Genomic DNA, 24,203 nt, shown 5'->3' on the forward strand with positions numbered 1-24,203 from the left:
ACGCGCACCGAGAGTGACGTAGGTCTACGGATCTTAAGGGGGGATCTTTCACGTGTTAATTATAAACCGCAGGGCTAAGGCGAGCGTGCGGACGGTCACGTAGACCAAAGATTTAAACGGAAGTTATTTCTGTATATGTTGTTGTTTTCTTTTCGATTGATTGATGATTTGTTTACATTATTGTCCAATTCGGTAACGATCGCCCAATAGGTGGCCGTAGTGATCAATCGGTGATGATGCGTGCGCAGCGATTGTGTCCGAGTTGTCACGTATTTTTGGTTCATTGATCAAGTGTAACAAGCCACCCCCACCCCCCCCCCACCCTCACGCTAGATATGGATATATTATAACGAACCTGTTATTTTTTCATTATTATTAATGACCATCCCGACGTCATTCCGCAGTATGAGCCACGCCCACGGTTGTCCCGATGCGCTTGGAGATGAGAAACTTCGTCTAATAGCGCCCTCTTTTGACTCAAATTACTTCTTTTGCTTTCTTTTTTATTGGGGGGGGGGAACACTAAACACAAAATCCTTGGGGGTTGTATTGAGTTGTATTTTTGCATTCGAGATTGTCCTTTCAGTGTCATGTTATGTTATGTTATGTTATGTTATGCTTAAAAGGCATTGGACACTACTGGTAAACTCAAAATAACCATCGAACGTATTATGAGAAACGGCTCCCTCTGAAGTAATAATTATAGTTTTTGAGAAAGAGGCAATTTCTCGCTCAAATACTTCGGCTGAAGCCTTTTATTATGCATCTGAAAGCAAACAAAGTAATGCAACAAGGGTGTTTTGTCAAATACTGTCTTGCAAATTAGATGACCAATTGAGCCCAATTTTTTTACGGGTTAGATGAGTTATGCAATGGGAGACTTTCTGGGACGATAGAGGGCAGCAGACTTACCGGGTAAATCCATTGTTCTCAGAATTATGCGCATGTTCAGAACTACGTAAACAATGGAAATTTACCCGGTATGTCTGCTGCCACCTAGCGTTGGAAAGTCTCCTATTGGGATACACCAAGTGTGAAGACTGATCTTTCACAATAAATTACCTAATGTGAGAAGACTGATCTTTCACAATAAATTACCTAATGTGAGAAGACTGATCTTTCACAATAAATTACCTAATGTGTCCATTGCCTTTAAAGGTAAAGTGTCATACATTTGGTTTTTAAAACCGTTCGATTAATTTAATCCTATATTAGCGTAGATATAAAAAATGTACAAAATAAAACTAATGTCCGAAAAATTTATTTAAAAACGTGATCGCGCTGGATGAATAATGTTCCTATATTAGTAAGCCACGATCTTTGGACCTCAGGTTCATATTTTTAGGGGGGCATAAACCACATTCGTTCTACGTGAAATATTTCTCCACACGTTTTATACTATAAAACGCTGTTGTAAGTTTTCTAAATAAAGACCGTTATCGCCATGTGAATAGGAAATGTATACCTTCCCTTAGGTTAGGACTGTTTTACAATTCGATTAAACATCCCGGTCTTCTCAGAACCACATGATTTTCAAAAGAGATTGGAAAACATAGTATTTCCGCAAACATCCAACTTCCTTTAATGTTCAGGTTTTAAGCAACACTCTATAATGTCATCGTCATGGACATTATTACAGTCATTCGACTGAAGAAGTAATACTTAAAGGCAGTGGACACTATTGGAAATTACTCTAAATAATTATTAGCATAAAACCTTACTTGGTAATGAGTAATGAGGACAGGTTGATAGTATAAAACATTGTGAGAAACGGCTCCCTCTGAAGTGACGCGGGTTTTCGAGAAAAAAAGTAATTTTCCACGAATTTGATTTCGAGACCTCAAGTTAAGAATTTGAGGTCTCGAAATCAAGCATCTGAAAGCACACAACTTCGTGTGACAAAGATTTTTTTTTTTATTGAATAATTATCTCGCAACTTCGATGACCAATCTTCTATGCATAGGTTAAGATACACCAGGTGAGAATGTCTTTAACAAAATTACCAATAGTGTCCTGTGTCTTTAAACATACACAAAAATAGAAATTGAGCTTGGCGAGCATTTAGTGCGTCATTTACGATATTGAAGAGCAGGCATACGCCACAAACACAGTAGCCTGTGGAGAGGAAAAGAAGTACTTGACCCATGCTATGTGCTAATTTGTTACAAATACTCAACACAAAGTATTGTCGCCACCTCTTGAAAAAAAATGTTAATCTGCAGAAACAGTAACAGAAACTTTACTTTCTACAACGTGCACAAATTACTATAGTTTCATTACATGTGAGTAATGGTCATTAGACCTACATGACTTTTTTTGCTCGTGCTTCCGCGTTTACTCATTCACACTTTAATACCGGGAGCGCAAGTCATTATGCATTTCGGGCATGGGGCTACAGCTTTTATTTGCCATTGGTCGATCTAACTCGTTGTCCGAAGCTGACATAGAGGGCGCACACACCATCCAGCGGGCAAAAAAAACACGGTATACATTTCCATCAGTGAGAAACAAACCGAGCTGGTTGGCATACAACTGAGGCTTTCTATTTTTCCTTCTCATTCTCTATTTTTCCTTTGCATTTTGTTTCTCATAGTTTTCCAACATCGTATTTCAACCGTGCATAGTTTCAAATGCTACCTGATGCAAGATAACTGTCGATTTTAATTTTTTTTTTTTTTTTTTTAATAAACCTTAATTCTCAGATTTTTTTCGCACCAAAATATCAGTTCAGATTGTCGCTGTGAGACTTCAGTCACCATATACATTCAGGTATTGGTCTAGCCTGACCATCTGACGTCATTCTCTGAGGCTCGTGAATAACGCCAGGGACTGGTGTCAGATGCAATTGTGCCCGCCATGCATTACTGTCCTCTCATAGTTTTCCAACATCGTATTTCAACCGTGCATAGTTTCAAATGCTACCTGATGCAAGATAACTGTCGATTTTAATTTTTTTTTTTTTTTTTAATAAACCTTAATTCTCAGACTTTTTTCGCACCAAAATATCAGTTAAGATTGTCGCTGTGAGACTTCAGTCACCATATACATTCAGGTATTGGTCTAGCCTGACCATCTGACGTCATTCTCTGAGGCTCGTGAATAACGCCAGGGACTGGTGTCAGATGCAATTGTGCCCGCCATGCATTACTGTCCTCTCATAGTTTTCCAACATCGTATTTCAACCGTGCATAGTTTCAAATGCTACCTGATGCAAGATAACTGTCGATTTTAATTTTTTTTTTTTTTTTTAATAAACCTTAATTCTTTTTTCGCACCAAAATATCAGTTAAGATTGTCGCTGTGAGACTTCAGTCACCATATACATTCAGGTATTGGTCTAGCCTGACCATCTGACGTCATTCTCTGAGGCTCGTGAATAACGCCAGGGACTGGTGTCAGATGCAATTGTGCCCGCCATGCATTACTGTCCTCTCCGGACACTTTTGCGTATGCAATCGTGTCCGTCCGGGGCTATGCAAAAGCGAGCGTGCATGCACTGAACCTGATTCAGCATGAATATTCACGTAACTTTTATGATTGAAGCGAATACCGAATTGCCGAACATTTTCCATGTCATTCATGACATAGCTCCATGATGACATGCACTTATATCCTCCGCTTACCAGTTTTCACGCTATTATGCCTTTTTCTTTGAATTGGGAAAAAAATAATGATGCCATATATCAACCGATGCCCTAATTATCTTTATTTGTTAATATGAAGTATGCAAACATATATTAAAACTTGATGGACATTGAAATGTTCACACCACACACCGATCTTCGATGACTTCAACTGGCCCCATTTGTTTCGAGTTTTTCCTGTTTTCACGGCAAACGAGAAAGTATGGTTTCCCGGTGAAGCCATACATGGAAGAAACATCTGCAGTGACTACAAGTGTTCTTTGAGACTCTGTGTATGACTCTATAGCCAGCAGTTGCCTTCATTTTACTAAAAATATTTCTTTGTTAAACAAATTACCATGGTAACTTGCAAAAAATTAAATAAAATTATAAAATATAAAATGTGTGAATAATTACTGGCTTCCAAATCTTATTTTTTTTATTTTTTTTTTTTCTCTTTCTTAATATTTACAATAAAGCGTATAAATAAACAGTGATAATTGAATCAACAAGCTGATGTTTAAATTTTAATATTAATAATATTATGCAATAATGTCCTCCGGATAGTAGTATTGCATAGAGGACATAATTGCACGCGACACCGGCATCAAAAACCGGCGCGTGGTTTGATATTGACCTCCCTCATTTCACGTAGAGATACGCGACGACAGGCGGCAGTAATGCATTGGGCATGGAAAGCTCATGCCACTGCACGTAATTAATTATATCATTGCATCCAATGGAATCACTGGATCTAGCGGCGGGGACCTGTCTTTATCCTTGCGGATAAAGACAGGGGCACAGTCTAGTACTGGTCGACCTAACTTGTCATCCAAAGCTGACATAGAGGGCGCACTCAGCAGCCACCAACAGCTCAGCCACCGACTGGACCAACGCCTATCCGCCAGTGGCATAAAGCTGTCCATATCAACCAATGCTAAATATAGAGAAAGTGGTCGTTCCTCATCCGCATCCTCTTGATATTAAAACTCAATAACATTTCGTGGCATCCAAACTTCAGTGTTCTTTAATTTGTTTTAAAAAAGTCACCCTTGATGTAGCTCGCTCATCCAAAATGAAAACGACAAATTTTGTTTTAAAGCCACTGGACACTTACTATTGGTAATTGTCAAAGACCAGTCTTCTCACTTAGTGTATCTCAACGTATGCATAAAATAACAAACCTGTGAAAGTTTGAGCTCAATGTTTCGAGATAATAATGAAAGAAAAAACACCCTTGTCACACGAAGTTCTGTGCTTTCAGATGCTTGACTTCGAGACCTCAAATTAAACTGGAGGTCTCGAAATCAAATTCGTGGAAAATTACTTCTTTCTCAAACACTACGTCACTTCAGATGGAGCCGTTTCTCACAGAGTTTTATACCATCAACCTCTCCCCATTACTCGTTACCAAAGTGAGGTTTTATGCTGATACTTATTTTGAGTATATATCAATAGTGTCCACTGCCTTAAACCTCAATGAACCGTTCATCGTCACTGGCTATTTGTGACGTTCGTTTAAATTCAAAGCATCCACTTTATTATGCAGGTGTAAGAAAAATAAGTCACACTCGATGCTCTTAATAAATAGTGTCATCCTTTAATTTTAAACGTATCAAACTCCTTGCTGTCACCGGGTTCCTTGCTCTAGAGTCTATGGTCTGTTCATAGAGGTCTGTTTTACTCTATGGTTTTATACACCACCCTAGACTTGTGAACAACTCGGTCATGTCCCCACGCGGTGAGATAGTCAAGTTCTGGCGGTGCTCTCTCGCGAGATCACTGCTCTCTCACGCGTACTGCTGGTTGTCCGGCTTTTACTCCAGGGAGCATTAGTCTCGCGACAATACTCCGGGAATCGCGGGGAGAGTCGGAACGCTATCACCGCGACAGACTTGTCCACCCCACCCCTACTCAGCAAGGTAGCACCGTGACGTCACAACCTATTAGCATCAGCCCATTTTGCCCAAAGACTGTTTATCGAGTCTAACGAGAGCATCAAGTTGCTTAGGGGTCAATCGTGGCATGTGTTGGGCCAACTGCCTGTGATTGTTTATAAACGGTTCGTCTGTCCCTCACATCACATTACTAGAGTTGGAATACCAAGCCAAAAGGTAGAATATTAAACATAACTGAACAAGCTTTGGGAGCTCGAAATCCAACCTGCTACATATATATCTATCTTCCAGACAATCAAACTTTATTGTCTCTTCCACTCCTATCAGCTGTTGGTCTGGGTTTTTTGTCTGCCAGGGTTTGTCGGGGAACCCCTCGCGTTTCTTTCAGTACGTGCTGGCACTTTTACAGCCCGTTGCCAGTGAGCCGTACCGGCAGAAGGTTACGAAGGTTACCCCGAGAAAGGGGAGTAGTTAGAAGAGACCCCGTGGTACGGTGGAAGACGCATTGCACTTCATGTGTGGTAGTGGTGGTTGCGTTTTACCAATACACACCCTAAGTCACATTGCATGCAACTCATTCGTGTTGGGCAATCTGTGGCGTAAACATCTTGGAAGTTTTCGGAGTAAGGATTACCTCACGACACCAAGCCAGAGACCGGAAGTCAAAACGTGGAAAGTTCTCTCTCAAACTTGACATTTCGTTTCTGAGAACTGTCATTAAAAACCTCAAGTTGTAAGTGAAGTTTTTCAAACTGTGATTCCTGAACTGTCCCAGCAATGGCTGGCTTGCACCGCTGCAACAGCCTACCCCATTTTCCATCTAAGTTCACCTCTGGGCATACAGCTATGCACTTTGTTCGACTGTCACTTCTGACCATATTCTTGTGTGTCATTCTACCGCCTTCACAATTCTCCGCTGCCCAGACAACAGTAGGGACAACAGGTAGGGTGTTTAACCATGGGTGTGATGATGTTTTTGTTAACTTTTGGAATGTATTTGTTCTCGAATCTATACATTTTTTAGTCAATAAATCATGTGTAAAAGTGTACGTCAATTTTGTCTTTCAATCAAAACGTAGGCCCTCCTCTTGTTGGTGCCTCAAACCATGGATGAGCAAACCATACTCAAACCATTTCTACATCCATGCTCAAACTACTGAGCTTTACTCAACAAATCGAATCATAACATCCAAAAGGAAGTTTGAAACCATAAATCTAACACCATTGCCTGAAGCCAGCGTTGTTTATTTTTTAGTAGTATTTGTTTAAACTTTTTCAACAATCGAGATGACGGGGTTCTAACAAAAGGTGAATAATGTGTTCTTAGTGTTTGTCAAACTTTGAAAGGTGCAAATACCTTTCCATGATTGATGCCCAGTCAGTCCATTTCTGTCTACATTGTTGCTGGTCTATTTCTACCTCCATGGTTTGATCAAAGAGCAAGGAACAGATTTCACAACTGCTTTATACGATGTAGTTGCGATAACGAACTGGGCCGTCGGGAGGAGGGTTACGTTAATCGCAACTACTTGCGATGCGGTCTTAAAGACAGTGGACGCTATTGGTAATTACTCAAAATAATTATCATCATAAAACTTTACTTGATTACGAGTAATGGGGAGAGGTTGATGGTATAAAACATTGTGATAAACGGCTCCATCTGAAGTACCATAGTTTTCGAGAAAGAAGTAATTTTCCACAAATTTGATTTCGAGACCTCAGATTTAGAACTTGAGGTCTCGAAATCAACCATCTAAACACACACAACTTCGTGTGACAAGGTTTTTTTTTTCTTTCATTATTATCTCGCAAGTTTGATGACCGATTGAGCTCAAATTTTCACAGGTTTGTTATTTTATGCATATGTTGAGATACACCAACTGATACACCTAAAGGCTAGACTTTGACAATTACCAATAGTGTCCACTGCCTTTAAATGGTGCGTACTAAACTAAACAGTTTATTCTTGCTTTATGTTGAAGTTGAATCACGGTTAAATGAACTGCATTTGCCTGTCCGGAAATGGCCCCTGCTGCCCGGCCATGGCAGGGGTTCCCCCTTTGTTCTAAATAACGGGATGTCACTTGAAATTGGAAGAGTCAAGACAGGGTTTATGTGTACCATGTTTCCTTCTGTTCAATATTAATGTCAGACGTTTTGTAAAATACAATGAACAATTTGATACTTGAGTATCTCTATAGACCGTGGCGCTGTGATGTTAATTTTAAAGACATCTTAGCGTCAAAGACCAGTTCTCATAATGTGCACAAAATAACAAACCTGTGAAAATTTGGACTCAATCAATTGGTCATCGAAGTTGCGAGATAAATTATGAAAGAAAAATCACTCTGGAATTGCACAAAATAATGTGTGTGCTTTCTGAAAACTTTTATTACTTGAGTAAGATTTTCTTTTCTCAAAAGCTACTTTACTTCAGTTGGGCGTTTCTCACAATGTTTTATACTATCATCAGCTCTCTATTGCTCGTTACCAAGCAAGTGTTATATGCTAACAATTATTTCGAGTAATTGCCAGTTGTGTCCTGTGCCTTTAATATTATGCGACATCACTTGAAATTGAACAGGCATGACAATTTTAGTGTTTATTGTACCATGTTTTGTTCTTTACAAAGTATCGTCGCACGTTTCATAAAATAAAATAAACACTGTCACACATCATCTTGTTTTGCCCTTTTGATACTGTATTATAATAACTCCCTACAATACTAATTATAGACCGAGGCGCTTTGAGAATAGTTGAAAGTGTGAGTAGGCCTACAGAGCCAAAGTTCCTAAGACTTGAACCTATACTATATTATGGTTAAAATTAGTAGACATTGTGTTTTACCATGGAGGAGGGTACGTTTGGTAACCCCTATAGGAGTGGCATAGTACACGTCATTTTGAGAGTAATATCACTTCGAAGTAATGTGGTTGTTAAAAAAAAGATACCAGTCAATATTTTGAATTTGAATCTGAGAAACGTCACTGCCCGCAACGTTTCTTCTTAGATTGTTTCTAATTACGAATTATTCTTCGGCGATATCGCAAAAAGTCGACCACCGTTTAAAATAAGTTTTTCAATGTTCACATTAGTTTTATTGTCTAATTAATATTTAGGTTTAATGGGATTAAAACAATCTACCTGTTTCAAAACCCAATTGAATAGATGTATGTTCCCTTTAAAGGCAGTGGACACTATTGGTAATTACTCAAAATAATTATTAGCATTAATCCATTCTTGATTACTAATAATGGGGAGAGGTTGATAGTACAAAACATTGTGAGAAACGGCTCCCTCTGAAGTGACGTAGTTTTCGAGAAAGAAGTATTTTCCACGAATTTGATTTCGAGACCTCAGATTTCGAGACATATTTTATGCATATGTTGAGATACCTCAAGTGAGAAGACTAGTCTTTGGCAATTACCAACAGTGTCCAGTGTCTTTAAGGTGTTATTTAATTAATTAGCGACCACATTTAAACAAGTTTTCGAAAAACAGGTGAGTTTGTGAGTCATGCTGATATCATGGTGCATCAAATAACAAGGGTCTTTGCGGGTTATCAAAATTAGTTTGAATTCTTACAAACCAAACCAAAATATAACCGTGTCCAACAATCCTGAGTTTTGTTTGCCGATGTGTATAGTTTATTGTTCCAATGCCACTTGTATTATGTTAACGCCAAACTAGTCACAACAGCACCGTGCTGATGCTGATAGTGATGTAGTGTTGAGTTTCAAAATATCCGAAGAATTCGTAAACATGCTGTTACCATGGAGGTAGAATTGGTAACTTACATCACATGCATCACGAAAGCAGCGTAAACCACTGGGTCAGTTAGCCTCCAGTCAAGGCGTAAACTAGAAGTTAGAAGCGGCTACTGCAACGACCTAAAAAATCTCTTTTTGCATATCGATCAGTGGCGTAGCCAGGGCCCTCCCTCTTGCACCCCTATGCCTGTCCCTTACCCCCCCCCCCCCAGCAAAACTACACAAGTGATAAAATATACAATGCCCCCATCCCGAATAGAAATTCAGTTTTTTGGATGTGGGAGGAAAACTCCATCTTGGAAAAAATCCTCTCACACTTTGGTAAGGAAGTTTATATTAAACAAATGAAAAAGGAAACAAAATACACAGATGGCCAGGATCGTCGACTTCATTCGTGATTAAACTACAACGTAATAACTAAGGAGCCAATCCAATAAATGCAGTATTATTCAGTATTTTTTTTTCATTTCTTACGATCCTCCAAAATAGTATACTTGGAACATCCAATGAAAATGAATAAATCTCTTCTTAGAGGTTTCCCCCTGTGAAATTAACCTTAAAAAAGGGCCTTGTAGTTATTAAATAGTAATATCGTTTGTTTTTTAAAACAATGTATTGTTATCTCAATATATATGTGAATATTTAACTGTGAATGAATTCCCCTTCCTGTAACATTGCCTGGCAGTCAGTGGAACTGGTTGCTACATCATGCCTGTACATTGCCTCGTGTGTGTGACATGACCCTAAGTAATGTAGGGTCCCTACCCACCCGCAGGCGTGGGGGACACACCCTCATAGCATGGAGGTAGAATGCCCGTAGTCATACCCTTGGTCGATTTCTTGTCACTGGACTCCTGGAAGAACAAAAGCTTCTATTGTTTCAATGACTGAAGACCACCAATGAATTACCCTAAACAACAGTTTGCCTGTCTACAGACCATTCCTTGTTCTTTGAATCAGTTGAACCGCGGTAGTACAATGAGGTAATTTATCTTCCAAATTGTGAATGTGACAACATTATGTGGTTTCATTCATGGCGTTACTGAAGTCGATGTGATGACCCTAAGGAGGGTACACCACAGACTCCAATAGCAACCGGCGATATCTCAAAAAACACGCTAAGACATTTTCAGTCAGTTTTTTTGTTTTCGTGATCTACATTTGTGTAGGATTAAAACAATCTAACAGTACCAAAAATCAAAGTTATATATTCCCTTTAAACCACAAATTAAACAAAGTAATGGTGCCATGCAACTCCGTGATGTTACCTATGGCAATTCTTTTGGCATCCAACCACTTCACTGCAAGACGCCCATCGATGCACTTTCCATGTCACTCTACGGTAGGTTACTTCTAACGTTAGTGACATTTGCTGACCTTCAAACGTTAAACCCATGAGGGCAGTATATGGGAGGGCCATGTTTAGTTAGGTCAGGTCGGTGAAAGGTCAAGTTCATCTTAGTTTATTGTAAAGGCCATCACAATACAATCGCAGCGGCGGTTAGCTAAGTAGGGTATTTAAGTATTTAAAATGTATTTGTCATTTTTACTCTAATTGCCGTACGTATCCTTCAACCATAATTTTGATTTTTGTTTGTGTAAGAGGATTTATTGAAAAGCGAAGCTGGGGATGGGTGAACCCAACCCCATTGGCGTAGTGCTTCATATTACATAAAATACGATGTTTAAAAGGTATTCTACAATATTGGCAGAGCTGAGAAAAATAAACAGGGTTTGCCCTTAACTTTTTCAGTGACTTGCCAGCGGCAGCTAGTTTACTATTTCAAAAAGTCCGCCATTCTTTTCACTGCTCCACGAAGTCAAAGATTGGACGGTTTTCATTCAACAGTGTAGGCCCTACTGTTCATGCTTTGTGTGATCAACCATACATAGGCCTATCATGAAATATAAAATCAGCTGAGGCGTGTTTTTGGTGTACAGCCAGGTTTTCTCGAATGTGTGAACCAACCCCTATCGTAAGGTTAAAACCTAGCTACATGGGGAATGGCTTATAATAAATCACTAGTTAGCTTAAAGGCAGTGGACACTATTGGTAATTACTCAAAATAGTTATCATCATAAAATCTTTCTTGGTTACAAGTAATGGGGAGAGATGGATGGTACAAAACATTGTGAGAAACAGCTCCCTCTGAAGTGACATAGTTTTTGAGAAAGAAGTAATTTTCCACGAATTTGATTTCGAGACGTCAAGTTTAGAATTTGAGGTCTCGAAATCAAGCATCAGAAAGCACACAGCTTCGTGTGACAAGGGTGTTTTTTTCTTCTTTCATGATTATCTCGCAAATTCGACGACCGATTGAGCTCAAATTTTCACAGGTTTGTTATTGTATACATATGTCGAGATACACCAACTGTGAAGACTAATCTTTGACAATTACCAATAGTGTCCACTGTCTTTAACCATGTACACTGTTTGTGGCTGAACCATAGCATGCATATTATAGGCAACTTCTCTCTGTGCCGTGTGCATTTTTGATTCACCCCGTTCCATAGCATGCATAATAGGCAAATTCTCTGTGTGCCGTGTGCATTTTAGATTCACCCCGTTCCTTGAAACAAACGGGGCGTTGTCCGTTACCAGACCGCAGACATTCCACAGCTGTTATTCTAGACCATAATGTTCATAATGTTCACGTTCCCATGTTTAGCGTCCCCGCCCGCTTCCTTTTTACAGGCCGCCTCCTGTTGTTGTTGTTGTTGTTTTTTGGTTTTTTTTAAAGGGTTATTTTAAACGATCTCAGCTAAAACAATCTGAATGTCTTGACCAAAATGTTTCATTTATGTATTGTGTGTTTCAGCAGTAGAACAAACAATGGATATTTGACATAACAAAGAATGGCGGCCATCTTGAAATAAAAAATAAAAAATAAAAAGCCCTTCCTCCTTCCTTTTTTTGAGAAACCCGGACGCTAAACATGTTTCTTTTTTTACACTGCCTAAATTCGATTTTTTTTTTTTTTTAGCAATGGAAATTAAGATTTGTTATAAAGAACTTTTAAACGTCGTTTTCTTGGGTCAATCTATGGTCATTCTCAAAGTTTGGCGTTCCATCCTGGCTCTTATAGGAGGTTTGTCAATCAAAAAACATTCTCATTAACTTTTTTTCCAGGATAATGTTCACATGATGATAACGTTGTTACAGATATGTCCATGGCCTTGTCATGAACTTTTGTGCTAGTTTTCACGTTTCCATCTTGTCTATAATGTGTGAACGTGTCTACCTCCATGAAAAGAATGTTTCCCAAAAACTTCCATTCACCATGAATGAACTATTATATAAATTCATGCCCAAATCAACCCTTGTCCAATTACGCCACTGGGGGCGCGCACCATGTGGCACTTAGTACACCAGACATGATTCCAATGTGAAACTAATATGCTGACGTCATAGGCTCATTGCACTTTCAATGTTTTGCCCTCGAATTGGTCTAATAAAATATATCAGGTTTTTGTTTCTTCACCGTAATAGGTTTGATGTATGGAACTGAAAAATAAAATTAATAATGGGGCAAATCAGTGAAATAACAGTAATCGTTTCGTTTATGCGTTAACCCTTACAACGACGCATGAGCACTGTATACTCAGTATTTTCTTGAGTTCTTGAGGCACATAACTTGGGTGGGATTCGAACCTACGGCCTTTGCAATTCTATAGCAGGTGTCTCACCAACTAGACTACCAAGATTGTCCCATAACTTTAGAGCCGGTTTTCCCTTTGGTAAAGCAGGTCCTGGTAGGATCATGGAGCGGACCCTTTCAATTGGAATGGGAAGACTTTGGGACGCTAGGTGGCAGCAGACCGTACCAGGTAAATTTCCATTGTTTACGTAGTTCTGAGCGTGCGCACATGAACGAGAACGATGGATTTACCTGGTAAGTCTGCTGCCACAAAGCGTCCCAAAAGTCTCCCATTGACTTTTAGTTGTTGTTGGTAGTCGGCATTCGAGCTTGAATCCAAATTTGGCTGTTCTGTTTTGTTGCAACAACATAAACAAGCGAGAGAAATTCCGTGTGCTAGGAAATTAAGTTTCATCAATTATCTACTCTACATCTGAACTGATGGTAACCCCTATTTGAATACTGGGATTCATAAAAGGGTACAAAATAATTGTAAGGGATTGTACGGGAACAAAAATAAAACCGCAAGAGATACCATGCGGCTCATACTTGAACCTCTGCCGGCGATCGGAGCAAAACACCGCTGGCCTTCCAGATTCGTACCCGGTGTTTTTCCGCATGGGGTCCGTATGGGGTCTGTATGGGGTCCGCACGGGGACTGGGCAGTGCGTCTCCTCCTGGCTCCACTGGGACAGTGTCGAATATTTTTGTCCGAATGCGTTGTGTTATTTTGGCCAGCATGCGGAGTTGGGTAATTTTTGTTGGCAAGAAGTATTTTCGGCCATGCGGTGTGTTGCTGTTTGTTTTTGGTAAAGAATGTTGATGCAATACTTGCATGATATGGAACAGTGCTTTGGGATTATGCTTACTAGCAGGGGGCGGTCTGTTTTTAAATAATAGTACAAATACCTAACGAGGTCAATTTTATGAAGAAAGGAGATGTCATGACAAGATAGTGTGCCTATAAGAGATAACCTATACAGGTCCGATTTCTACCGATTTGACCCGGGGAAAAAATGCTTGAAATGATAAATACCTAGGCCTATTTTTGTCGATTCGAGAAAGTAAAGCTTTTAGGGAAGTATTTTTTTACGCACAAAGACCGCCGCTGATAAAATGGTAGGTCAGCCCTTGTACTTGATAAAATCCAAATAGCGTGGCTGTCTGGTTGGAGCTGTTACTTTCCAAAAATGATTATGTTATGGTATGTGGGAATTGCCTCTCTATTAAAATTATCAACTCTTTACTTTGTCTTAAAACTAAACGTTTCCGTTTGAAGCTATTATGTTCTCGAATGACTCTATGTGGAAATTGTCTCCCTCTTATAAATGAATACATGTAATTGATAGCCTACATGTCAATTGTTTTCGGAAACCATGGCTCGTTCCAAGTAAGATAACGCGAAATTTGATGAGATTAAGAAATAGTACAAGAATGTATGCGATAAGAGGGTATCATGCTTCAGCAGTTGGAATTTACGTGCAATGCCAAAGGTCAAATGGTGTATTCGGCTTTACGTGTCTCAACAGAATTTGACTCCACGATAAAAGTCCAAGTTAGTTGTATGTTTGTTGTTGGTATGTGTTTTATTTATAGTGGTATCTTGTTTTGGGTTCAGAAATTACCTAACCCCTTTGAAATATCATATATCTCAACTCGGTTACGGTTTTTCAAAGTAATTGTGACATTTCTGTACAGTGATGTAACGGGAGGGTGGGGCATGCTCCCCGTGTCTCAACCCCCCCCCCCCTTCCATTTTAAGTTATGCTTTAGTGTGCTTGTTTATATCCCCATTGACTATTTAATTTTCTTACAAAAAAAAACAGTCTTTTGATTTTGGATTACAGACAGTGGACGCTATTGGTAATTGTCAAAGACAAGTCTTCTCACTTGGTGTATCTCAACATATGCATAAAATAACAAACCTGTGAACATTTGGACTCGATTGGTCGTCAGAGTTGCGAGATATTAATGAAAGAAAAAAACACCCGTGCAACACGAAATGGTGTGCTTTTGGATGCTTGATTTCGATACCTCAAATTCTAAACTTGAGGTCTCGAAATCAAATTCGTGGAAAATTACCTCTTTCTCGAAAACTACGTCACTTCAGAGGGAGCCGTTTCTCACCATTTTTAATACTATCAACCTCTCCCCATTACTCGTTACCAAGCAGGGTTTTATGCTGATAAATGTTTTGAGTAATTACCAATAGTGTCCACTGCCTTTAAGGAATACTAATTTTTTTCAACTTTTCACTATTTCTTCCCCTTCGATTACTCATAGAACTTGATCCAGGGTTTACAGAGATCGTCACTGTGTATGTCACCGAGTACGAGGATGAAGAAATCACCGAGAACCCACAAATCCCGGCAGAGGATTCCACGAATGCGCCTTGCAATGAACCAACGTCAACGCCCGAAACTGGTACATAATAACAAAACAAAACCAGAAAAATAATGGAATACTTTGAACTAATACTCTAGGTGGCAGCAGACTAACCAGGGCAAATTTCATAGCGCTGCTTTATATAGGCATTGGACACCTTTAGTGAATTGTCAAAGACCAGTATTCTCAGTTGGTGTATTCCAAAATAATGCATAAAATAACAAATATGTGAAAATTTGGGCTAGAATAGCAATGAAAAACACCCTGGTGACATTACTTTGTTTGCTTTCAGATGCTTAAAAGGAACACGTTGCATTGGATCGGTCGAGTTGGTCTTCGAAAACCGTTTGTAACCGTTTGTTATAAAATGCATATGGTTGGAAAGATGTTGTAAAAGTAGAATACAATGATCCACACACACATGTGCCTCGAAATTGCGTGGTTTTCCCTTTTCTTTGCGAACTACACAGTCGGCCATTTATGGGAGTCAACAATTTGACTACCATAAATGGCCGACCGTGTTTAGTCGACGAAGTAAAAGGAAAACCGAGCAATTTCGAGGCATGTTTGTGTGGATCATTGTATTCTACTTTTACAACATCTTTCTACACGTTTGCATTTTATAACAAACGGTTGCAAACGCTTTTCAAAGACCAACCCGACCGATTCAAGGCAACGTGTTTCTTTAACAAAAGGCTTCAACTGAAGCTCAAAGTAACTCATAATCTGAGTGAAATTTCCGTTTTAACAAATTTGAGTAGCCTATAACCCAGGAAATGGTTAGCCTGACACGGGATAGGTCAGCGTCTTGACCCAGAAAATAGTTAGCATGACAAATAAAATGGTCAGTCTGACACATACATTTGTCTGGTCTTACGTTGCCTTGGATCGGTCGAGTTGGTCTTTTAAAAGCATTTGTAACCGTTTGTTATAAATGCATATGCAAATGAATACAAAGATCCACACAAAATGCCTCAAAATTGCACGGTTTTCCTTTTACCTCGTCCTTTTACCTCGTCGACTAGTAACACGGTCGGCCATTTAGGTCGTTGACTCCCATAATGGCCGAACGCATGTTCGAGGCAAACTTGTGTGGATCATAGTATTCTACTTTAAAAACATCTTTCCAACCATATGCATTTTATAACAAGCGGTTACATACGCTTTTCAAAGACAAACTCGTCCGATCCAAGGTAACGTGTTCCTTTAAAGGGATCCTGAGTTATATTATTAGATTGGATTGAAGTAGCAATAGCATCCAAGCTTGAAAAACACAATCATACGCAGAAAGATTGCAAGGTTGCAAGCGCTAAACTTGTACAGGTTAGAAGCTGTAGAATTGTCACAGGTTTGTTATTAATGTGTATCTTGAGATACACCAAGTGCGAAGATTGGTCTTTGACAACTACCAATAGTGTCCAATCTCTTTAAGTTCAGTTAAGTTAACCAAAGTACGTAAGTAAAGGTTATGCACGAGTTTGTTTCTTGTTAATCTGAGGGTGTTTTTTGTGTTTTTTTGTGTTCCCTTTTTCAGAGATTCCGGGGTCGACTATGGACATTCAGTTTTCAATCATCAACATGAATATGAGTGATATAAAGCAGCAAAGCGAAGAGAATGTGCTCAGGGATCAGCTTGTTGTTGAGGTGAATATAACCAGGTTCTTCTGTCTGTTAGTTTTTCAAATTTAAAGGAACATATAAGTTTCAGATCACATTTCAAATTTACAAGGAAGGGACCCTTGCTAAATTGCTCTTGTTTGACAGGGGCTTTTTAAAGGTCAATGGAAATATGGAAATAAAATGAATGACGTGTCCATGATGCAGAAACCCCAGAATAGTTTTGTTTTCCCTTGGACAAAGCTACCGTTCATTTCTGATCACAAATGGTCAATCATGGGGGGGGGGGAGGGTTCTACTTGAAAGTTTTTACTTAATCTGTTTGGGTTTTGTTTTTGTAGATCAAACGCATGTACTCGGATTACAACAAATTAAAAGCTGCAACAGTGACGAATTTACGGTAAGTGTGAGCTCCCGTTGTGAGTGACAAGAGACTGATTTTAATGGCGTTTGGTAATATTGTCAAAGACCAATATTCTTACTTTCTGTATCCAAACATGTGCATCAAATAACAAACCTGTGAACATTGGGTTCAATTGGTCATCGAACTTGTGAGAGAATGATGAGAAACAAAAAAACACACTTGCTGAACAGCTTTGTGTGCTTCCAGATGCATAATTGAAGACTTCAGCTGAAGTGTGTTATTATTTGAATGAGAAGTTACCTCTTTCTCAAAAGCTACGTTACTTCAGAGGGAGTCGTTTCATGCAGTGTTTTTTACCACCAAAATCTCTCCAATGCTCGTAACCAAGGTAATGCTAACAACTGAATTGGGGCAATTAAATCGTGTACAATGCCTTTAAAAGCTAATAAACCAAACATGTGAAATGTCTGCCATAATTTGGCGTCTTTATCTCAGCTTCCATTGGATCAAAACAGTCATCGTATAAGTCATTTGTTTTTTACTGTGCTCTAATTTCAGAAACGGCAGCATTATTGTGTATGCCAAACTGGAATTATCCGAGGCTAATCATTTTTTTTGTTTTTATAACTATAATCATGTCCAGTGCCTTTAAAAGCCAACTGTGAACAAAAAGGTGAAATATCTGTCATAACTTTGCGTCTTTATCTTGGCTTTCATTCGAATACATCTATAATTTATTTTGTTTGGACACTATTCCGATTTCAGACAAGGCAGCATTATTGTGGATGTCAAACTGGAATTTTCTGAGGCCCTCAACGTTCAAGAACGAGATGAGGTTGTCACAATTCTGTACAAGAACATTGTTCTAAATGGAACGTTTGGAGAGCTTCTAATCGAAGGCTTAAAAGTCTTAAATAATGAAGGTATCGTGTTTATTTTAAAGTTAAAGTTCAAAACTCACATTCATTTCCATACTTCAAGAGTACAATGCCATAACAATAATTAATAACTAAGTAACCAACAAACAAGGCAGAAATTAACATTAATAAGATTAATTTATGATTAATATTAATGTTCTTAATTTCAGGTATACTTTCACTAACAAATTATTTCAATAACCAATAAATAAATGAAAAAGTTCGACCCAATACTTTAAATAAAATACACATTACATAGACTTTCCTCTGTCTTCCACCCTTAGGCGAACCAAAAGACATCAATAACGCATGTGACATCACACCTTGCCTGCGAGACGACATGAAATGTTACTCCGTGGGGACTAGTTGCAAGTCTACTTGTGCTGGCAACAAGGGTTATTGTCTCAATGACGGCGAATGTCACGAGAACAATAATTATATTATGTGCAAGTTAGTTGGATTTATGTGGTTTTTGTTTTATAAACAGTATTTATAGCGCCAACAAATATTGCCAATAAATATGCTGATAAATATAAAACACTTGTAAACAGAAACATGAATTTCATGAACTCCTTGAAAACATTACATTACTAGAAACGTATAATGAGCCATAATATGAGGAATATAAGAATAACCATTAACCAAACAATAAATTGTAAAAGACAAGTATGTTCACTTGGTGTATCTAAGACGCAAGAGAATAATGAACGAAAAACACCATTGTTGCAAACAGTGGTTCAGTTTAGGTTTGGTAATAACAAAGGCCAGTATTTTCACTTGGTGTGTCGAAGTTGCGCAAGAGAATAATAAACGTGGGCTTTCAGATGTATAATATAAGGCTTCGGCTGAAGTCTTTTATTGTTTGAGTGAGAAATTAACACTTTCTCAAAAGCTATGTAACTTCAAAGTTCTGCTGGCTGGATGTTTGTGCGCTGGAGTGTTCAAGCGTTGTGGTGAGCTGCTGCTTGAAGGCTGCGCTTGAGATAGTGGTGACCAGGGGTGCATTTTCTCGGTCGTAACCAATAATGGTTTCAATGGGCAACCAATGGGCAACTCAACCGGAGCAGTTATTGGTTACGACCGCTAACCGCACCCCCGATGTCGTTGATAAAACTTGCAGATTAGGTTGAGGGAACCGAGGGCACACTTTGGCTTGTTATGTACATTACAACACGATAATATCTTTAACACATTCCCCTATAACTCATATGCATTCATTCAGGTAACGAAAGCGAAGTTATACTTAAAGTAAGCAAAGTGTTTTTGAATTGAATTGAGCAATTTCATTTGATTGCTTTTACACGCAGATGCAAGGGAGAAAACTTCGGTGACCGTTGTGACAAGACCCCCAGGCCACCTTCTTCAAACATGCGAAATGGTAGGTCAAGTCACTTTCTGTATTTCAATTCAAAAGTATTATACAGGATTGATAAGGGCTTACAAAATATCATTGTTTAATTTTACATGTAGTTTGAAACAACCGATTATGAAGTTAATAAAACAACAGTTTTTTTCTGTGAAATGTTTCCCTCTGAAATAAAGTCATATCAGAGAAAAATGTATCCGAAAATATAGCCAACAATAAAACGGCTGATTTCGATTTGTGATTATACCTGTATTCTAAACTTCGAAACAAAAATGATTTTTTTTTTCTGTCCCTTTCCTCTTTCAGAAAACGCTTATATTGGTATTATAGCAGCTGCTGGGATCGCTGTTTTACTTCTACTGGTGCTGATTGTTGGTTGTGGTTTCAGTCGTTTCTCTACCATGGGAAAGGAATCCGACAAGTATGTATTTTTTCTCTCTTCTTGTTAACACACCTGATACTGCAAAAAACTGAGTGTTAGAATTGACACCATGTGTTTTGTCACACAGACACCCAAGAGCGAATCAAAATTAATTCAATAATGGTGTGAAAACTGCACCAGTGTATTTTTGTGTTGGTAGAAGTTGGTGTTAATTATTTAAAGGCAGTGGACATTATTGGTAATTACTCAAAATAATTATTAGCATAAACCTAACTGGGTATAACGAGTAATTGGGAGAGGGTGATGGTATAAAACATTGTGAGAAACGGCTCCCTCTGAAGTAACTTATGTTTCGAGGAGGAAGTAATTTTCCACGAATTTGATTTCGAGACCTCAGATTTAGAATTTGAGGTCTCGAAACCAAGCATCTGAAAGCACACAACTTCGTGTGACAAGGGTGTTTTTTCTTTCATTATTATCTCGCAACTTTGACGACCAACTGAGCTCAACTTTTCACAGGTTTGTTATTTTATGCATATGTTGAGATACACCAAGTGAGAAGACTAGTATTTGATAATTACCATTGGTATCCACTGTCTTTAAAGGGAAGGTCACGTTTGGTAATTACTCAAAACAAATATTAACTTAAAAACCGACTTGGTAACTAGCATTGGAGAGCTGTTGGTAGTATAAAACATTGTGGGAAACGACTCCCTTTGAAATAACGTAGTTTTTGAGAAAGACTTCTAGCTAGAAGTCTTTTATTCCTATCTGAAAGCACACCGATTCGTCTAACAAGGGTGTTTTTTCTTTCATCATTTTCTCCCAACTGCGATGACCAATTGAGCTCAAATTTTCACAGGTTTGTTATTTTATGCATATGTTGAGAATACTGGTCTTTGACAATTACCAATAGTGTACCTTCCCTTTAATACCTATGGGGTCAATCAAACACCCAAGTATAATTCCAGTGTACATGGTTGACCCTTTTAAAACGTTTCCATGAAAGGCCCAGTGGGACTAGTTTAGTTTTTCGTTATTAGTATAATTTGAGCTCAATCGGTTGTCGAAGTTGCGAGATATTGTTGAAAGAACAAAACACCCTGGTCACACAAAGTTGTGTGCTTTCAGATGCTTGATTTCGAGACCTCAAATTCTAAACTTGAGGTCTCGAAATCAAATTCGTGGAATATTACTTCTTTCTCGAAAACTACGTCACTTCAGAGGGAGCTGTTTCTCACAATGTTTTATACTGTCAACCTGTCCTCATTACTCATTACCAATGCTAATAATTATTTAGAGTAATTACCAATAGTGTCGATGTCCACTGCCTTTAAAGGGAAGGTACACTATTGTTAATTGTTAAAGACCAGTCTTCTCAATTAATGTATCTCAACATATGCATAAAATAACAAACTCATTTGGTCATCGGAGTTGGGAGAAAAAGATGAAAGAAAAAACACCCTTGTTGGACGAATTTGTGTGCTTTCAGATAGGAATAAAAGACTTCTAGCTAGAAGTCTTTAATTATTTTAGTGAGAAATTACCTCTTTCTTAAAATCTATGCTACTTTAGAGGGAGCTGTTTCTCACAATGTTGTATACTATCAACAGCTCTCCAATGCTCGTTACCAAGTCAGTTTTTAAGTTAATATTTGTTTTGAGTACTTACCAAACGTGTACCTTCCCTTTATGACTGTTATGTTGTATGCCCTATAGTATCTCAGTTTGAAACCAGTGCAGTCAGTGGTTTACATTAATAGCTTTTGGAAGCAATCAACTACTAGCCAGCAGGCCCACTTGGACATATTGGACTGGTCCTCGTGAGAAATATTGGCCAGCGGATCACTGTTCCGGGAGCACGCAGACCTACCCAATCTGCTTTGGTGTATAACTCATTGAGATTCTGTGGTTTAACAATCGCTAGTGGGATTGATTTAATACAGTTTGTGGTATCTAAGAAGTTCAGTCTCGAAAAACAAGTTGTTTCTCATGAATTCATGAACCGACCCTTGGGTACTGTTCAACTAATGAACTTGCCCCTTATAAATTCTCAAGTAATAAACCACGGTTTAAAGTGGTAGGGAATAACCTCATTCTTCTGAGTGTTTAACTTTTCATCAGGCATGTTAAACGCACAACATGATTGAGCTGACTAACTCTGTAATTTTTTTTGTTGTTTTACAGACTTAGGCCTTCATACATATACATCACTTACCTTATTAAACCAATACTTAGCAGGGAACCCACAAAAATGTATACATCTGCATGGTATTTAAGGTGGTGTCCTCATTTATTTTACCAAGAAGTAATATTTTGTTTCAGTGCTGGGCAGCAGTTAAACCTGCCATTGTAACGATTCTAATTTTATGCGTTTCACTCACTTTATGAAATAATTTGGTGTACTAACTATAAATCTTCACAGGTATCACAGTTGCAAAAGTATCTTATTTACAAAAGGAAAGCTCTTCAAGCTTTGCAACTTGATGACATAAGTGACAATCAACTTTATGACATCAGTGACAATATGAAAACGTGTAAAACTTGAGCAAAATTTTGAAATAACTTGCAATTACTTTGTGGAAACCAGATCCAAGTTGGTTCCTGTTGATAAGAATACCGTGGCATTGGAGATGCTGGACGAACCACCTTCTGCCGTTGGGGGCGTCGCTTGTCAGACTATGGAATCCTTCCTGCTGTCGAAATACATGAGGAATGGTGTGCCGCCCAAACCAGGTATGTTCGTCTTGTGACTGAAAGGGTGATGAGAGAGTAAACGTGGAAAAGTTTATTTTAGGCAATCTTTAACAAAATTGGGCTAAAAACAAAGCGTAAAAGTTTGAAAGTTCCTCGGCCATTCATAGGTCATACTAGGAATGTTAAACTCAGTATAAGAATTTGACATTAAGTAGCAACAAAAATGTTGTGCCATTATGTTTTGCTGATCAAAACTTTAAGTATAGATGTTCACAGGGTATTACCTCAAACCTCACCTGATTATTATGATTTAAAACCATTTTACAGGTTTTCAGCACGAGGAAATGCAGACCATCGATTCATTCCTGATGGCAAAGGCAGAGCGAGAACGGCAGCCAGCTACCCCCGTCAACACCCCGAATGGTACAGGGGTCCAGCCTCCGATCGCCCCGGTAGTAGCACCTTCCGATGAGCCGCAAGAGCCCGGGGTTGACGCTCCGGACAATGGTATCTCAAACGAGGCGTTCTTGGAGGATGAAGGGGAGATCGTCCCGACCGCTGATGCCGAGAATGGCGAGCCGGACATGGAAGGGAAATCTGGGGTGGCAAAGAAGATAATCAAAGTATAAAAGATTTTTGTTGCGATTATTCTTGCCATAACAGCACTTCTTTTTATTTTTCTTCCTGTGAAGATGTTTTCCTCCAGTTACAAGTTTGTTGGGAGAAGGCGTTACATTTTTATAAAATGTTTGGGTCCATTTTAATAATAACACCTTCCCATGTATGACTTTATTATAGTCTGTCCTTTAGATTATAGGTCTAGACCTAAACAGAAACATGGTAACTTTGGCTCTGGCTTCGGTTCCAACTTAAATCTGGTCAGGGCTTATGAAGCCACTATGCAGACAGTGCTGGTTTTAAGAAGCAACTACTGGAAGTCAGAGTCCGCAAAAGCCGTTTTTCGAAAAGACCCGCCGACTTTTGAAAGTAGATTGAGCCCTCTCCTAACAATTCAATGGTTGTAGGAATAGTATACAGGGTACCCGTCCAAGTGATCTCATTTATGGAAAGCATGACATGCCCCATATAAGAGCAGAGGGTACCCCCCCCCCCCAACCAATCCCCATTGTTCCCGATTTTACCAGCACACTATTGTCCTCTTGTACATAAGTACCCACCCCCCCCCCCTCCCCCAATTCTCTAAAGGATTCCTGATTTTCCAAGCACACATTGAAGGCACGATAAATGGGCATCAATGCTGGAAGTCGCCGTTGACTATAATTATGTACGATTTGTATTAATGTATTATGTGTTGTTTTAGTCCTCAACTATTGTAAACTGTTTTTTTAGAATTTTAAAGAAGTGAAGAGACACGAGGCTGGCAGTCAGTTTTTTTAGAGTTAACAATATACCGATTGCGTCACGTGACCGATAGTGGGTATTGGATGTAAACAAACACGGCGCACTGCAAATTCAGAACTAATTGGGGAGGGAAGTGTGTTAAGTGAAAACCACATCTATAATTGTAGCGCGTCTTGCAAGAGAGA

The 24,203-nt window shown here is 38.9% G+C and overlaps 1 protein-coding gene across 1 annotated transcript; it reads left to right on the plus strand.

Moving 5' to 3' along the window:
- Positions 1–5,745: 5,745 nt before the first annotated feature.
- Positions 5,746–23,775, plus strand: LOC117288134. The gene is made up of 10 exons (XM_033768839.1): positions 5,746–6,464; positions 15,213–15,353; positions 16,849–16,958; positions 17,273–17,331; positions 18,061–18,218; positions 18,497–18,662; positions 19,520–19,590; positions 19,885–19,999; positions 22,550–22,695; positions 22,984–23,775. Exons 1-10 carry the CDS (start codon positions 6,299–6,301, stop codon positions 23,283–23,285), a joined length of 1,434 nt encoding a protein of 477 aa, XP_033624730.1. The 5' UTR covers positions 5,746–6,298; the 3' UTR covers positions 23,286–23,775.
- Positions 23,776–24,203: the final 428 nt, after the last annotated feature.

The sequence above is a fragment of the Asterias rubens genome, chromosome 3 (assembly GCF_902459465.1).
Source record: "Asterias rubens chromosome 3, eAstRub1.3, whole genome shotgun sequence".
In the NCBI taxonomy this organism is placed as follows: domain Eukaryota; kingdom Metazoa; phylum Echinodermata; class Asteroidea; order Forcipulatida; family Asteriidae; genus Asterias; species Asterias rubens.